Below are 19,588 nucleotides of genomic sequence, written 5' to 3' on the forward strand. Positions count from 1 at the left end.
GATTGCTAAAATGTTTGTAAATTCATAAATAGGTGAAAAAGTCAATAGTAACAAAGGATCTGCCATTATTAATTATGAATTGGTCCATGACAGTGAACTGGAATAATGTAATTAAGTATTAAACATGAAACCAAAAGGGCTGATAATGATCTTTAGGATTGTGTGAAATTTGATTTTAGTATTTTATGATGAATCATTTTGTGAATGCTACAACATATAACACATTTTAATGGGAATGAATGTCAACTCCAATATGGTCTCCAGATAGAAATACAAAACCATATGAAGGGTCCAAATACCAAAGAAGCGGAAATTAATAAAATGAAAGTAAAATGACAGTTATTTTAGACCAGGCAAAGACAACAATTGCATTTAAGAATTCTAATGAGACACATATTTAAGCCATGAAAAATTTGCTTTAGATAACTTTGAAAGAAAGGAAGCAAAAGCAGCTCATGTTAGGATAAATTATATATAAATTATGCTTACTGTAGCTCAAATGAATAATCTTCACAATAATCCTGTTCATTAATAATCATTAGTCTTCATTTAGATCTGGTAAAAAAATGACCTACGTGTTTTACAAACCATTAATCATTTAATTATATAGAAGGTATTATCAAAATTCCCATTTCATAGATGAGAAAAGTTAGGCATAGAAATGGTAATTAGGTATCCAGCAATCAAAAGTAAATGATTTTGGCAAGCATACAATATTTGTGCTTTTTGTGCGCTTAGTAAATATTGTATTAAGAGGCATTGTGTACCTTAATGGGAAAAATATCCATTTCTATTCTATTCTTTAAAAATCTAAGTTCTTGAATTTTCTGGAATCAGGCTGCATTCCATTTTATTTCATCCCTTCTAAGGGAGGTATTTGTTGTTTTTGCATAAGAGAAAATGAGCCCATTCCACTCTTCTATTAATTTTCAGCACTTTCTTATCCCACCAATAATAAGGGCCTTAGAAAATAGGAAAATTGAGCCTGTGTGAAGGAGGCAGAAGAAAGGATTAGAATCAATATTATTAAATTTTGGTTCAGTGAATAATGTAAAGTAGGACCTTTGCCCTCCTGAGTGGTTTCACCCTTACATTTTTGGGTCATAGACTTGGATTCACTATTGTATCTGTATTTTTTTTTTTTTGTCGGTCGTGGGGCTTGAACTCTGGGCTTGGGTGCTGTCCCTGTGCTCTTCAGCTCAAGGCGAACATTCTACCGCTTGAGCCACAGCGCCACTTCCGGTTTTCTAGTGGTTTATTGGAGATAAGAGTCTCACAGACTTTCCTGCCCGGGCTGGCTTTGAACCGTGATCCTCAGATCTCAGCCTCCTGAGTAGCTAGGATTACAGGCGTGAGCCACCGGCTATGTATATGTCTTGTTAATATCCATTCTAGTCAAATTTTTATATGTAGGAAATATATATACATATATATACATATATATATATATATATATATATAGTTGTGTCAAGGATTACAATTATTTCATTGAACACCTTGGACACTATGAATATCCTCTGAAAGTAGATGAATCAGTACCAATTTTAGGCCTCAGCAAAAGGATTATCCATGTCATTAACTGATGATATTGGGACTGATAGAAATTTCTACATCCCAGCTGATTCAGTGCAAAAGCCCATTTCAACCCAGAAAGAATATGTTCCTGTGAGTTTCTATTGCCTCTTATACAAACTGCTGACTTTGGAGAAACTTTATCAAAACATCAAATATCACCAGAGAAGCTCTATTTGTGCCCTTTACAACCATTGATGAAGTACCTTAACCTCACCTTCTCTTGATGTCATCTGTCTTCCTGACTAGTACTTCGTATGGCTTATTTGTAAATTCAAGAAAATTTGCTTCTGACTGACATTGATACATCGCTGATGCCAAAATATCAGAGAGGATGAAACATAAGGACATGTTTTTTTTTCAGATGGAAAATATTACAGATTTATGGGGAAGTGATGACAATAGCCATTCCATAATACCTTTGGATAATCAGTATCTCTACAAACCACTTTTTACCAAATTTTATGACTTTTAAATTTATTCAAAGGAATTATTTTCCTGCTGACCTATACTCTGTAATGGGTAGATGTAAAAATGGGGCCTCTTGGCTGAATAACTCTGCTCTGGTTTTCTACTGCTTCCCAATGACCACTTATAGGGGCATAATGCACAGAATGTCTGCTGATGTCCCATTGATTTTAATGTGATTTTCCCTAGTGGATTGAGGGCAGTACAATATACAGATATTAGTATGTAAAGGTTATACATAATGGATAATAGAAGAAAATGAAAGAGCAGAAAGGAATTTACACAGGAAACGGTAGCAGTAAATAGTTTCAGAGAAAGATTTTACTTGGGCTATAGAAGCCTTGCAAAGGAGATTGAAAAAAGAAACAGTGATGATTCTTACAGACTCAACAAGAGTTAAGTGTGAAATGATTCTGTGTTTTGAAATATAATACTTTTTATTTCAGCCACAGAAAGCCATTTAGAAATCATCTTATATGTTGCATTTCCTATGTAGCATCTTTCATCTGAATGTCTGTTTATGAATTCTACTCTCCATTGAGATAGTCATTAATATAGTATTGATGGGTTAAATTAAAGAAGAGCTTTTTTGCTGATTTATCCAAAGCCACATAATATCCAGATCATGATGGAACATTGAAGTAAATTACAATGTTTTTCATAAACATCATCTGAATTTGAACTCCTTCAAACTACTGTGGCAGCATTTTGCCTGATAGTTCTGTATGTAGAAAAATCACAGAATAATTTCAAAAGATATCTCTCACCAATCTACTTAATTGCACTCATCACTGCAACAGATAAGCTGGTATATCGAATCAAATTTGTATTTAATAGGAAAAAAGTAAGGTGCATTCATTTAATAAACCAAAAAGCAAATAAGTTATAAACTTTACTGGAGTGCTAGAATGACAGGGAGATATAGTTCTCAAAAGGATGGGAACAACAGAATGGTGAGACAAAGAACAGGGTAGGAACCAGCAACATATGCAAGACAATATGTTGGAAATGATCTGTACAACTTTGGGGGGGGGTGGGAGGGAGGGAAAGTAGAAAAGTAAGGGAAGCGGTAACAACTTTGACAAGAAATGTACTTATTACCTTACTTATATAACTGCAACCCCTCTATACATTACCTTGAAAATAAAAAAGAACATAGAGTCATTTATAAATGATGAGACAAATTTTTTTAAAAAAAGTTGTGCCCTAGGAACAGTATGATAATGCAGATCTGTAATCCCAGCTACTCAAGAGATGAAGATAGTAGAACAGTGGGCCTAGGCTAGGCCAGGTAAAAGCATGAGTCACTACCTAAAAAAGAACATTAAATGCAAAAGGTCTGAGCGTGTGGCTCAAGTGATGGAGCAGGTAAGTAGCAACCATGAAATCCTGAATTTAATTCCCATTACCATGCTTCAAAAGAGTTTTGTGTGCTGCAGTCAGTCTGCTGTCTTGTAAAGGTCAAGGTAGTCACTCCTGAGTCATGTGATCTCTTAAAACTTTTTATTTCTGTTTCCTCATAGTACTGATATCTATCCTAAAGAACTCTTGAGAGATTTAAGTGACCTAATTACAAGTAAGTTACTTTGCTTAATTCATTTTATCCAAAATTGTACTGACAAGGCTCTTATATTCTAGGCCCTGTCAATACAACAGTTATAAACAATATGCTTAATTGTTATAACCAGTGGATAACAGTGGTGAATAATAAATATGTGATAATAATAATAATAGTAGTATTTATGGGCAACTTGTATGTTTTAGGCCCTAAACCAAGTACTTTGAATATAGTGACGTTTATTTCTCACTACAATTCTATTATTAACATTGTAGGTATTTATTTAAATCTATTTGGCAGATGAGAAAATGTTAAACATTTTGTCCATAGTAATATTTCTAACAGGTGACAGAGGCTTGAACATCCATGCTCATAACTATTGTGCTACATTACTGTCATACCAAGTTTATATTTACTTATTTCTTAAAATGACTGAAATTCCCTACTTTTACCTATGTAAGAAATTAATATAAATATAATTGCAACAAGTCTCAGATTACATACTGAAATTTCTGACATAAGAATAGCCTTCATAATATATTTAAATAGAAACATTGTCTTCAACAACAGTAATTTTATATCACTATCTCTCTAGAAAGTCAAGTTAGGAAGCAAAAGTTGGTTTCATAATTGTACAAGAATACTCTAAAGGGTGTTTATTGTAGTTATTGTTTTGAATGGCTTCTTCATAGAATCATGGTGGGGCTTTTGGGGGGGGGGTCTATCTCACTCCATTCAGAATTTCCATCATGAAGACCATTGCCAACCAGTAATGTTGGTGAGGAAGTGAAGAAAAGGAATCCTAATACACTACTGATGAGAATATACACTTGTGCAACTGCTAGTAGAAATCAGTACAAAACTAAAACTAGAACTCTACTATGATCCAGCCATACCACTCTTAAGGATATATCCTATATAATGTAAATTAGGAAATAATAGTGACACCTATATATTGTGCTCATTACAATACTACTCACAATAGCCGATAGATAGAAATAGGTGCTCTACAACTAATGAATGAAGATCATAAAGCATATATACAAAATGCAATATTACTCAGGCATAATGAAGAATGTAATTATGTCCTTTGCAGGGAAATGAATGTACCTGGAAAACATATAAAATGCATAAAATATAAAAATGAATACACCTGAAAAACATATTAAGCAATATAAGTCAGGCTAAGAAGGACAAAGGTTACAGATTATCTCTCATATATAGGTATTAGACTCCAAACATAAATATAGTTGTAAACACATAATCATATAAAATGAAATTAAAATATTATATGATATTTACAATTTACAGATGTGAGGTATCATGGTGAAATCCCTGAAGAATTAACATGCAGCATTAGAAAGATTAAACATGCGTGGACTCAGGTATGAGTGGTAGTGAGAGTTAGTTTGAGCAAGTGGAGAGGAGGAAGCAGGGAGAATAAAGTCATAATAATCTATGTACATGTGGGAAAATGGAACATAGAAACTTAAAACTCATTGCAAAAGGGAGATAAGGTGGAAGGAGAAGGAGAGAGAACCAAGGAGGGTGTGAGTATCATCTAGGTGCAATATATCCAGAAATGAGCATGTTAAAATGAAACCTTTGTACAATTAGTTGATTCTAATAAGCAAAACAAAATAATAGGATAAAGATGAAGAACATATATAATAAAGTAGTTGCTTGACTTGTTTACTTAGATATAATTAATAATCCTTCCAAATACTATGAATATATTTATAATATATAATATTTTGTGCACACTCAGTAAATAAATCTCTCTCAGGACACAAAATAGTCAAACTAAAGTCATGTTTGAGTTGCAGTTATCTCTCATTGCCCAATCCTATGCCTTCATCAATGCTTCTCATTACAAGTTATTACAAACCAAGAAAACACACATGCTGGGTTATCCTGAAATGTCTAAGATAAAACATATATTTTTGATGTTACAGCATAAGATCATTCATGTTTGATAGAAGCATTGTTCAAATACATCTGGGTTGTATGATGGCAATAAAAAAGAAATTTGTGAGTATCAGTACAGGCTATGAATTTTTATCGATGACATCACCTATGACTTCCCTACAGAATATTACCTATTTATTTATTTACCATCCCCTCCTTTATGACTTCTATGGAAATCGGCTATGTGAAATTTCTTATTACTCACACTTTAGATAAGAAGATCCAAGCAAAAGTACTCTTTATATTATTTATAATTGTAAGAAATTCTAAGCCCTTTTCATTTATCTCTTAGAATCATATACATTGTGTCTTAGTGAGTAATTAATTCTACTTCAATTAGGAAACTGCATTTTTAGGTTAAACCAGAAAAGAAGTTACTAGAGACATATCTCTATAGGTTTTTTTTGTACCCAGACAATCTATTCATTGTTGGAATTATGTTTCAACAAACACGTTTCTTATGTTAATTTACATTTCAGACTGCAGAGTCACTCAAGCAAGGAAATTAATATTCACTCAAAATAAAATGCCAATGAGAAAAATCAATACAATTTGCTATTAAATGAGGGTGACTTTAATCAGGGTCACTCAGAACAGCAATATTTTTTCTTAAAATTGGAGAGCATGCCTAACAACTGCTTTTTGCTTTACCTTCCCAAATTTAGTAAATGCATGATTTTTCAACTATCTAGTAGAAATAAGGATACATTGTTTGTTGTTGCTGCAGTGTAAAATTGAATCCTGGGGAAGGCATTATACACTAGATTTTTCAGATAGCTTCCAAATAACTACCTCTAATGAAATTGCTACCTGAAACTTCAGGAGCAGCAGTATTATTGTTTAACTATAATCTTTGAAGCTATTGTAGATTAGCAATTATGACAACTAATGAGAAAACTATAACATCCATTTAATTGAAAGGAAAATAGTTAACTACAGTAATTACAATCAATAAGACTCTTTTAGCAGTATAAATATTTTTTTTTCTCAAACAGCATTCCATACTCTTCACAGCATTATTTAAGGTTAGGAAGTGAAAAAAAGTACTAATTAAAAATCCATTTGTTATATACAATACTCAGCTTTGGTCTATGTTTGTACTTCCCATTGTTGAGAGAGAAACCATTTCCCTCACCACAAACAAAAACAACTTTGGTTAAGAAGAAAGACTGGAGTTCATTTTGCTTAGCATCATCTTATATGGTCATATGTCTATTAAGCTATTCTGCTCATCTGCTAGGAATATCCTAGATATAAATTAATTATTACAAATGAGAAAAACTATGGGACCTATGTTTCTCTGGGTCTGGCTTACTTCACTTATATGATGGAGGGGACCCGTATTTATCTCTTGTTGAATAAAAAAGCATTACTATTGTGAGTATAAGTAAGCTTTGACTTATGAAAAATATTTTTAAAAAATGACACATGAAGAAATGTTCAACCTCCCTAGCCATAAAAGAAATGCAAAGCAAAACAACATTGAGATACTACCTCACTCCAGTTAGAATGGCTAAAATCAAGAACTCTAATAACAACAGATGCTGGAGGGGATGTGGACAGAAGGCAACCTTACTACATTGTTGGTGGGAGTGTAAACTTGTTCAACCACTTTGGAAAGTAATATGGAGGTTCCTCAAAAGACTCCACATAGAGCTCCCCTATGACCCAGCAATCCCACTTTTGGGCATTTACCCAAATGTTCACAAACAAGACCACACTAAAGCTATCAGCACGACTATGTTTATTGCAGCCTTATTTACCATTGCTAAAATATGGAACCAACCCAGATGCCCCTCAGTAGATGAATGGATCAAGAAAATGTGGTATATATACACAATGGAATTCTATGCCTCCATCAGAAAGAATGACATTACCCCATTTGTCAGGAAATGGAAAGACTTGGAAATGAAGTAAGCCAGGCCCAAAGAAACATAGGTCCCATAGTTTCTCTTATTTGCAACAACTAATATATGTCTGAGTCCAGCAGAAAAGGTCAGATAAGGTGATGTTAGGGAAATGAACCCTAAGATATGCATTCAAATGTTTTTTTTTTCATGCAATTGTTTCTAACGCATTTATAAGATTATTTCTTCGTTGCTTTGTATGTCCCTCCCCCACAGTATAACCTCTGCTTTCACTGTATTTGATGTCAGTATAATTTGTGGAGGGGAAGGGGAAAAACAAATCGTTTAAATAGGGATACAGGTGGACTCATTGCAACAATGAGACGTACAAGTCGTTATGTCAAAAACAAACTTTACAACTTTGGTGTGGGGGGGGAGGAGGGTTGGGTGGGAGGTTGTGGAGAGGATGGGATGGTAAGGGGAAACAAAGGAGGAGGCTGCAATGCTTGATAAGAAATGTACTCATTATCTTGCTCATGTAATTGTAACCCCTCTGTACAGTATTTTCACAATAAAAAAAAATAATAAAAATGTCAAAGCCAAACTTTACCGAATTTATGTGTTAAACTTTCAGTAGCAATAAAGCTATGAGCAGAAGGGAAAAATTAATTTTTATATCTTACAAAATGTATATATTCTCTAAACATCAACAACCTCCTGTATTCTTCTTTACTTGGGTTATTTATCAGTGGATTTGTGAATAAGAATCTATTTTAAGACATACTTTATAATAGCATTTTGAGATGGGTAATACTTTTGAGAAAAATATATCAATGTACATATCCTTTATTGTAAGTCCATTAAGATTTCTTATCCATTAAAAAGAAAGAAAGAAAAGAAGGAAGACTGAGGCACAGAATAAAGGGCTTACCAATAACATAGGCGAGTAACAAGGCCAAAGTCACTGTGATTGCTGTGGCGCTCAAGGCTGTGCATTTCCAATTGCAGCATCTGTAAGGTTTGTTAAAGGTAAAAGCTGGCCGGGAAAAGGTGCTTCGAGGAAGTGGCCTGGGAGGAGGTGAATACACGGTATTGGATGTCAGAGGATAGTTCTGACTTGCCGCGCTGAAGATAGCAGAAGACCCAGATCCATGCTTGAACAGGAAATGCCTGAGGAGGGGGGAGAAAAAAATGATCATTGTAAAGACCAAATCTCATCACTACAAGATCAAGAACTCCACTATTACAATCATGATAGGATACATCATAGGGGAACTAGAAGAGTTAAGCAAAATTTTCATATATTTAAGAGTTAACGCCAAACTGTACTCCATCTTTGGTGTGCTTTCTTTCCCCTTCCTCTTGCTCCTCTTCCTCCCCTTCTTTTTTCTCTTTCCCTTTCTCTCTCCTCTTCCCCCTCTATTTCCCCTTCATTCTCCCCCTCCACTTCCTGTCCCCCTATTTCTTATTTGTAACTTTTCCTATTTTTGAGCTTTAAGAAGAAGGAGCTTGTGCTTTCTGATTGCTGGTTAATGAGTGTCAGCACTACATTTAATATTACTCATGACACTATTCCTAGTTATGAAATATACTCAGTAGTTAAGAGACATATAATAAAGTATTTTGATGAATAGAATAGTCTAGATACTAGTGTTCAGGGTTTTCTCTATCCTAAACTTTAGAGATCTGCTTGCATAGTCATATTTTCACCACAAACTTTATTATAAAAGTTATCAAACATACAGCTGAGCTGAAAGAATTTTATTATAAATTCCCACAATATCATAGACTGAACTCTAGAGTTTATATTTGACTTTACTCATATTATCATTTATCTATCCACCTCTGCATTCCTCTCTATCCAATATCCCATCCTAGTTTTTAAACATTTTGAAATATAGTCAGTGTACATCAGTATACATCCCTTCACTTATGTCAGCTTTCAACATTTTAATTTTTTTCTTAGGATCAAATTTTTAATGTAAATTTTCTAAGATTTGACAAATGCAATTACTTGTGTAACCCAAATCCCTATCAAGATGTAGAACATCCCTAGTACACCAAGAAGTTCACTTTCTCTTTTCTAATAACATGTATCCATTCCCAGAGAAAGACAAGTATTCGGAAATTTTTTGACTATACATTTGACTATTGTTGAAGTTTATACTAATGGAGTAATGAATTACTGCAACAAGACTTTTCACTGCTCATGGCTATTATGTCTTTTATAAGCAGTAGTGATGTACTGACATGGTGGTAGTTGTCAAAAAACAAAATAATTAAAGTATGGTTTTGTGTGTATACTTCATATATATTGAGTGTTAAGTGCCTTGTGTTCTATTGAAAATTTCTTATTTCATTTGATTTTTATTTATATAAAACAGGCTAGTTAAAATCCTCTCTGTGTTTTTGATTAAACGAAACCCAAAAGAGATTGTAGAACTTGCTGAATTTCACCTAGCAAGGGAATAACAGCTACAATCAAATGATAGGTCATTTTTCAGAGTACTGAAACTTAACCATTTGACTCTAACATATATGGTAGTAAAATACACTGCTAAACAACACACATTCTACTGTTGCCCTTTAATGCACAACACACAACAAAAAATGTAACATATATATAAGTGCCTTAGGCTGATTTCTGCCTTCCATACTGAAAGAACAAATGCAGAAAAAAAGAAATCCTACAATTCAATATGGCAATTCATGAAAATTACCCACAATAAAGATTTTCATTTGAGTATCAGTAACAGTTAAGCATATTTGGGTTGAGTTACTGATGGGAGTTGACAGACCCCATCTTTCTGAAGGGGAAGTATTATGTATCACAAGACTTTAAGTACACAAATTTTCTTACAAAATAATTGTACATATAAGGGCTTGTCCTCAGGAAATTGTATGCATATGACAATGTATATATGCAATCATTCATAACAATGTTTTTATTATAGCAAAAATAATATACCCCAAATGTCTAAAATTGATATTATATTAAGTAAATCATTTTAAAAACACATAATACAAACTTTCACAACGTGCTGTGAGAAGTGTTTGCAAATATTATCAAGTGAAAGAAGGCAGGCATCAACAGCCACATTTTTTTCAAAGAAAAAAATTGCTATGTATTCATGGAAAAATAATAATTTATGTTACATATATATTATAGGGTTATTTTCAGGACCGTTTTCTCTTGAGCTTTCAGTTTTACAACTAATATAAAACAAGACTGAAAAATTCACTGGATGGCACTAACTACAAATACAGTTGTTTCCATTTAAGTGAACATGATGTACCAAGCATCTAGGAGGTCTAGGCAGCAAGTTAGGTAATTTATGTGAATTATTTTGATCTTGTATCTGTGAGATTGATATAATGGTCTTAATCATATAGACTAAACTGAGACCCCTCAAAACTTAGAAGTGGTACTAATAATAATTATGATAATACTGACATACAGTTGAATGCTTCCTGTGCTTTGCATTGTTCTACATATTTTACATTGGTATATAATTCAATTTTATTAACAACCTTATTACCATAAGTCTATCTGTTTTACAGATGAGAAAACCAAAGCATGAAGAGGTTTATTAAGTTGTCCATGGTTCCACAGCTGAGTGGAAAGCTTAGTTTCAAATGTAGGCACAATGACTACAGAGACATTGCTCCCAATCAATGAGCTTCAGTAGACAACAATAGGGTTAGGTAGTTGCTGAGTATATTAAATCTGCTTGTTAAGACAAAAGAAAAGTATGCTTTCTATTGAATTCGCTATGTGACCATATTAAATTGAGTTGACTTGTCAACATGCCTCCTTTGGAATTAATAATAAGGGTGTAACAATGATGATCACAAAATCACAAAGTTGGGAGAGTCCTTGTAGGAAATCATCTAGTAGTTAAACTCCTTCAATTTTCAGTAAACTAATGACCAGAGAATGAAAGTAATTCACATAGCTACTTAATGTCATGCATAAAATTTGTATTAGTGACTTGTAAAATAGCATATTTCCATTCACTTATTCTATGCATGACCACAATCTTCACCAGATTAGCACTATGTTCTAATAACCTAGGTTTAACTGACACAAGCTTAGCAAAGCAAATAGTATCTGCTCAAATAGTACTACATATGGTATGGCTAGGCTTTTGTATGTCATATGATCTTGTAGTAATATTTAAAGTTTAAGTATTTTGGATGCATAGATAGCTATTTTTAAAAGCTACTCTTCAGTTGATGAAAACTTAAAAGACTTATTGCTACTTCCAAAGGCACATAGTTTAGCCTCAGCATGAATGCACAATATATACCAGTAAATATATTTGGTTGAATAACTGACTCACAGCATAGTGATCTTTTCATTCGGTTGTGCTTCTTCTTTAAAGCTTTGAAATAATGCCTTCCATGCCATAAATAAATAGGTGAATTTATTCTTTAATATATGGTTAACAAAGCCAGCCTATGTTCTCCTCTGTGTACATCTCATTTACTCTTGAGCAGGACATACAGCAATTTACAGGGAGTAAAGTGGAAGAGTATCCCTGCCTTCTCACCCCTACTTTAGGGATGGTAAAAATGTCACTACATATAACTAATACCATACAACATGTGTGGGAGAAAAGAAAAAACAGTCATTTGGAGCTCTTTTACTCAACTTTGGAGAAAAGCTTCAATCCTTTGCATATTTATGAAAAATAATAATTGGATTTTTAGGACAATGTAAGTGTCCATATCTTGGATATTGATTTGATTTGCTATATCATTAAGGGGTAGAATGAAGACAAAGAAAGACAGAGAAATGTTGGTTATTATGATAGCAATTTCAAGCAATAATCAATATCCCGAGCACTGTAATTTCATCTGATGTACACTAAAGGACTTCTAAATGCAGTTTCATAAGTAAAATATTACAGTGTAATGAGTAAATTCAAGTCACAGCAGAGTTACATTTAAACGGATATATATTTGAGTGGAATCCCAATCAGAGTCCTCAGTGAGGGTAGATAATAAAATGAATTCATAAAGGTTCTTGTTTCCTTATTAAGAAGCTCAGACTACAAATCTATGCTGAAAGTGAGCTATACCTTGATGTACCACACGAAGAACAGTCGTACAAATGTTATGTATTGTCATAGGCTTTGCATCTATTGTTGGAATGTGAAACCATACCTAATGTGCTTTCATAGTCCTTGAAAAAGTTGAAGCATAAAGACAAATGCACAGTGCTAGACTTCAGCTATGTGTTCTATGTGCTCATAAAATCAGATCATCCATCTAAGCACATAGCTTTTCCTAGGGACTGGAGGATATACTAAAATGTTGCTATCAATTTCAGACAATTGAGGTTTTACTCCACAGAGCAAATGATAAAAATGCAGTTCAAGAGTTTATGTGTAAGTAGTACTTTTCTTTGCATCTGTTTCAATAGTCAAGTTAAAAAGGAAAAGCAAGACATTTTGAAAAGGAAATGGGCATATAAGGAAATTGCAAAAAAAAAAAATCTTCAAGACGGATGAGACACAGTGGTGGTAAATGAGAATATAATAAATGCTCCTGTAAGGATTTTAAAATCATGTATATAAAAAAGAAGAAATTGTACCATCTCTTCTTAAACTCTCTCACTTCATAATTCTGAGGGATTCTGTTAGCATTAAGTTATGTGATTTAATATGGCACTTAAAATTCTATAGGAAATAGACAAAAGTGTACAGCTTTTAACAGCACATATATAAATAAGCATTTTTTTCTTTTACATCTTGTAAACATTCTTATGAGACACATCAAACCCTGTTTTCCTGTTGCTATAAACAATTGACTCATTTTTTCATACTCATAGGGAGGAATTTAACTTCCTTTTGCCTTGTAGAAGCTGAGGTTGATTTAAGATTACAAGTTAATTGGCCTAAATCATATTTGGATAGGATAGTGGAATTTAGGTTTTTATTTTTTAATTTTTAGATGCATTGGTATTTTGATAAAATTTCATAAAATGAAATCCGTTGTCTTAAGCATTTTGTTTTATTTTGCCAATCCTGGGGCTTGAACTCAGTCCAGGCACTGTCCCTGAGCTCATTTTGCTCAAGGCTAGTGCTCTACTACTTGAGGGACAGCACTACTTCCAGCTTTTTCTGTAATGAATTGGAGATCAGAGTCTCATTGACTTTGCTGCCCAGGCTGGCTTCGATTCATGATACTCCAATCTCAGCCTCCTGAGTAGCTGGTATTACAGACATGAGCCACCAGTGCTTGACTACTGACCATCTGAAGCATTTTTAGGTATTCAGTTCAGTAGTTTTAAGTATACTCATGTTATTGTACAGTGGATCTTCAGAGCATTTTTTCTGGCAAGTCTAAAACACAATAGCTTCGATGTTCATCAAAGAAATGGGTCTATAGTTTTCTTTCTTTGATGAGTCCCTGCCTGGTTTGGGGATGAGGGTTACAATGGCTTCATAGAAAGAGTTTGGTAGTGAACTTTCACTTTCAATTTTATTGAAGAGTTGGAGGGGTATTAGTGTGAGTTTTGTTTTGAAGGCCTTGTAGAATTCAAGTGTAAATCTATCTAGTCTTGAGCTTTTCTTAGATGGGAGGTCTCTTATTGCTGTTTCTATTTCAATGGTTGATATGGGTCTGTTAAGTTGGTTTAACTCATCTTGGTTTAGTTTCATCATGTCGATTATTTCCTAGGAAATGGCCCATTTCATCCAGATTCTCAAACTTGTTAGCATAAATAATAATAAATAATAAATTATAATTTTCTGAATCTTGGTTATATCTGTGATGTTTCCTTTCTCATATCTGTTTGTTTATTTGGGTGTGTTCTCTTCTTTTTCTAATACAATTTGCTAATGTACTGTGATTATTTTCATTCTTTTGTATGTTCTTCACTCATGGTATAAACCTCTGTTTTCACTGTATTTGATTCCTGAGCCCTACATCTTGTATATACACTTTTCTAACTTGGCGAGGGGAAGGGAAAAAACAAAATGCTTAAATAGGATACAGGTTGACCCATTGTAACAATGAGATGTACAAAACACTATGTTGAAAACAAACTTTACAATTTGTGGTAGGGAGGGAGGGAGGAGTTGGGGAAGGGAGGGAAGGGATGGTAGGGGAAAAACAAAGGAGGAGATAACAATGCTCAATAGGAAATGCACTCATTACCTAACTCATGTAACTGTAACCCCTGTGTACACCATTTTTACAATAAAAGTGTATTTAAAAATATAAAACACTAGCTATTGAACAATGGGCTTTTATATAACAACCACCATTCTACTCTTTGTTTCTTACTATTTGACTTCATTGCATATGCCATATAAGAGGAATATAAAGTGTTTGTATTATTGTGACTAGCTTATTTGATTTAACACAATGTCCTGAAGGCTTTCAAAGGAAGTTCCATACCATTTCCTGTGGTATTTACTAATTTAAAATCTTACTAAAAGTGTACAATGAATTCTAATCTCTATATCCTCTTCCATGGCTGCTATTTTCTATTTTTTAAAGAGTAGCTAACCTTTTTTTTTTTTTTGCTTTTTTGTCGGTCATGTGGCTTGAACTCTGGGGCTGAGTGCTGTCCCTGAGCTCTTCAGCTTAAGGTTAGTACTCTACCACTTGAGCCATGGTACCACTTCCGGTTTTCTTGTGGCTAATTGGAGATAAGACTCTCATGGACTTTCCTGACCCAGCTGGCTTTGAACTGTGATCCTCAGATCTCAGCCTCTTGAGTAGCTAGAATTACAGGTGTGAGACACTGGCACCTGGCATGAGTAGCTAACTTTTAATACTTTCTTTATTTTGTGCTATTATTGGACCTTAAACTCAGGGTCTTTTCATTCACAGCCAGTGCTCTTCCACTTGAAGCATGCTTCCAATCTAGTATTTTGCTGGTTAATTGGAGATAAAATCTCTCAGACTTTTCTGCCCAGGATGACACTGAACTGTAACCCTCAGATCTCAGCCTCCTAAGTAGTTAAGATTGTAGTCATGATAGCCATTTAAAAAAATTTAATTTTACTGTCAAGGTGATGTACAGAGGGGTTAGAGTTACATACAAAAGGTATTGAGTACATTTCTTATCCTACTTGTTACTTCCTCCCTCCTTTTTGTCCCTCTTTAACTACCTCGCATTCCTCCCACCAAGTTGTAAAGATCATTTCCAACATATTGTCTTGAGTATGGCCATTGCATTGGTTCGCCCTTTGTCCTTTGTCTCACTGTTTTGTTGTTCCCTTCCCCCAAGTTAGATAAACGTATATACAAGACACAGGGTACCAAAATAAAAAACCATGACAACAGGGGTTAAACTATAGGAAATAACACAAAAGAAAAAAGAAGTCACATAGTACATTAAAAACAAAAACAACAAAGAAAAACCTCGTTTCATTTCACTAAACATCATCTTATATGTTCATAAGTACATATAAGTATTGAGCTATTCTGCTCATCTACTAGGACTATCTTAGACATATATTAATTATTACAAATAAAGGAAACTGGGATCTATGTTTTTTGGGTCTGGCTTACTTCACTTAATCTGATTTTTTTCTAAGTCTTTCCATTTCCTTACAAATGGGGTGGTGTCATTCTTTCAGATGGAAGCAAAACCCCAGGACCAGATGGATTCACAGATGAACTACAAGATCAGTAGAAAGCCTACAGATTGGGAGAAGATCTTCACTAGCCATAAAACAGACAAGTGCCTCATATCTAAAATGGAACTAAAAAAATTAAATCCTTCCAAAGCAAGTCCTCAAAGAAACAACTGCCCCATTAATAAATGGGCTAAAGATTTAAAGAGAGACTTCTCTGGAAAGGAAATAAGAATGGCCAATACACACATAAAGAAATTTTCAACATCTCTGGCCACAAGAGAAATGCAAATCAAAACAAAATTGAGATTCCACCTTACCCCAGTTAGAATGGCCATTATCAAGGAATCTGGTAACAGTAAATAGCTATTTTCATGAGTGTAAGATTATAGCTCATTGTGGTTTTCATTTGCATGTTTCTGGTGATTAGTCAAGTCAAAAATCTTTTTCATTGGCTCATTGGCTGTTTTTTCAGTATTTGTGATGAAATATCTATTCATATGTGTTCATTCTAATGTCTCTAACAAACACAGGGAAACAAAAGAACAAACTGTTTTGAATCAGCCCCATATTCTCCTTGGACAAAATTACCTAGTACTGTTTGGTGGAAAAATGTAGCTATGGGTAAAATTAATTTTAGAATCTCCTGTTTTTTTTAATAACCATTTTTCCAGTTTTCCTTTTTAGAACAGATACTGGTAAAGAGACTATTCATCCAAATTCTGCAACTTAATGGCATTATCAGTTTGGAAATTGTACTAGAGTAACACATTATATTTTCTCCTAAAAGTTGCTAAAAGGTTTCATTCTACTTTTTGATTGTTTCTTGCAAATATCAATCTCCTTTTCTCTGTATGTACCTTCTGAACCATATCTGGTAAGTTTTGATGAAAAATCTGTATTGTGAGTGATTCATAATTTTTAAGATAAAAAAACAGTTTGAGGATATCAATAAAAGTCTTGATTTTCCTAGGTTTAATTCTTAGCTTTATTATGTATTCTCAAATAGACATACTCTATGGTCTAGGTTGTTGTTGTGATCTTTCAAATGAGGTGGTCAATAATAGAACCAATAGCTTCCCTACCTATTCACTTACCTCTGCATTGTTTATTAGTTGAGGGAAGGAAATGAGTCTCAATTTCTTACTCTCTTACTCTAAAGATATACAAAGAATATATATTGATTTTTGTGATGTATTTGCTTCTTCTGAAAGGCTCAAGATCACTGTGGACAGTGAACTAAACTGGGAGACTCTAAAGTCAAACACATATAAACAAGTGTCTTAATTTATTGGTATGAAAAATTTAAAGGTTTTGTTTTGTTTTCATATAAACCAAACATATAAATAAAAGAACTAGTTTAGATGTATTTCAACTAATTTGTGAGATGTTTTAGGATTGACAGAACTGTTGTTGACATAAGTATTAGTAATTTAAAAATATTTGTTATAATAATGGCAGTAGCAATGAACATTTGCTGATAATTTATTATGTTGTAGTCACTCTCAGAAAATGTGCATAATTTTCTCATTGAACTTCATAACTCTGTCAAATATATGGCATCTAAACTTGCCTTTTTCTCTTTGTCGCTCTTTTGCTATCTGCATGTTACAGGAAAGATGACCCATATTAATAGAATATAAATTTCCTAAGCTCAACCAATTGGTAATAGTTAAACATCAAGTACAGTTTTGTTGATCACTAGAACATGAAACTGCAACCCTTCTGTACAGCATCTTTACAATAAAATATAAATTTTTTAAAAAGAACATAAACTAGATAAGAAGAAGAATGTCTATTTTCTTTACTGTTATATTCCTAAATTCTGAAAGGGTAACTCACAAAACAAATGATTAACAATCATTTTTCAGCTCATTCATGGACAATAAAACTCATTTTACTTAACCATTATGCACAAATAGCTCACAAATACCACTTATAATATTGATCATTAAAGTGATACAAAGTTTCTAATTCACACAATCATGTAACATTTCTCTTTTCAAAGATATATAATATATATGTATATCTATTTATCTATCTATGAATGATGAATGTCAGTGCTAAGTATTCCTCTGAACATAATTTTATAGAGATATTTCTTTTCTTTTTTTTTTGGTCCTGGGGCTTAAATTCTGGGCTTGGGCACTGTCCCTGCGCTCTTCATCTCAAGGTGAGTGCTCTACCACTTGAGCCATAGCACCACTTCTGGTTTTCCATTGGTTTATTGGAGATAAGAGTCTCACGGATTTTCCTGCCATGGCTGGCTTTGAACCATGATCCTCAGATCTCAGCCTCCTGAGTAGCTAGGATTATAGGTATGAGCCACCGGTGCCCTGCTGGAGATATTACCTTCTATTTTTCTTTTGTGTACCAGGACTTGGGCTTGAACTCAGAGCCTTTTGTTTTTCTTTAGCTTTTTTGCTCAAGGTTGGAACTCTACAACTTGAGCCAAAACTCCACTTCCAGATTTTGGTGATTAATTGGATATGAAAGTCTTGGAGATTTTCCTGCCTGGGATGGCTTCAAACTGTGATCCTCATATTTTATGAGTAGCTGGGATTACAGAAGTGAGCCACAAGTCTCTTTCAATTTTTTCTTTATTGCCAAGGTGATACATAGAGGGGTTACAGTTATATAAGTAAGGTAATAGTACATTTCTTGTCAAACTTGTTACCCCTTTCCTCATTTTCTCCTACTTTCCCTCCCCACAATCCCCCCAAGTTGTACAGATTGTTTCCAACATATTGTCTTGTGTATGTTGCTGTTGCATTGGTTCCCCCCTTGTCCTTTGTCTCACCATTCTGTTGTTCCCCTTTCCTTCCCTAATTCAGTTAAACATATATATAATACCAGGGTAATTAAAAATACAGGAATGACAAAATGATAATAGGAAGACAATTCATATTTAAGGCATTATGAAAGTTATTGTCATATTCCTATAAAACTAGAATATTTGTGAGGGGCATCTGGGTTGGTTCCATATCTTAGCTATGGTAAATAATGCTGCGATAAACATAGTTGTAAATGCCCAGAAGTGGGATTGCTGAGTCATAGGGGAGCTCTATGTGGAGTCTTTTGAGGAACCTCCATACTACTTTCCAAATTGAATGATCAAGTTTACACTCCCACTAAGAGTGCAGTAGAGTTCCCTTTTGGCCACATCTCCTCCAGTATCTATTGTTATTAGATTTCTTGATTATAGGCATTCTAACTGGGGTGAGCCTCAAGTAGATAAGTGGATCAAGAAAATGTGCTGTGTGTGTGTGTGTGTGTGTGTGTGTGTGTGTGTGTGTGTGTGTGTGTGTGTGTGTGTGTGTGTAGGAATTCTATGCTTCCATCAGAAAGAATACCACCACCAAATTTGTTAGGAAATGGAAAGACTTATAAAAAATCACATTAAGTGAAGTTACCCAGTCCCAAAGAAATTTAGGTCCATGGTTTCCCTTATTTGCAATAATTAGCATCCATATAAAATAAACTTATCAGATGAGTTGAAAAGCTCAAAAACCATGTACAAACAACCATATAAGTTGATGCTAAGTGTAATGAACCCCAAGATATGGACTCAAGAGTTC

General features: G+C 33.9%; 1 protein-coding gene across 3 annotated transcripts in view; it reads right to left on the minus strand.

The window, feature by feature from the left end:
• The window catches only part of Tenm1 (teneurin transmembrane protein 1), a 599,693-nt gene that overhangs the window by 318,982 nt on the left and 261,123 nt on the right, over positions 1 to 19,588 (minus strand). For all 3 annotated transcript variants that reach the window (XM_042682396.1, XM_042682395.1, XM_042682394.1), the window contains exon 5: positions 8,345 to 8,583. In XM_042682396.1, coding sequence (XP_042538330.1) covers positions 8,345 to 8,583 — 239 coding nt within the window. The remainder of the gene's footprint in view (positions 1 to 8,344; positions 8,584 to 19,588) is intronic.

This window comes from Dipodomys spectabilis, unplaced genomic scaffold (assembly GCF_019054845.1).
Source record: "Dipodomys spectabilis isolate Male_0828 unplaced genomic scaffold, ASM1905484v1 ptg000071l, whole genome shotgun sequence".
Classification (NCBI taxonomy): Eukaryota; Metazoa; Chordata; class Mammalia; order Rodentia; family Heteromyidae; genus Dipodomys; species Dipodomys spectabilis.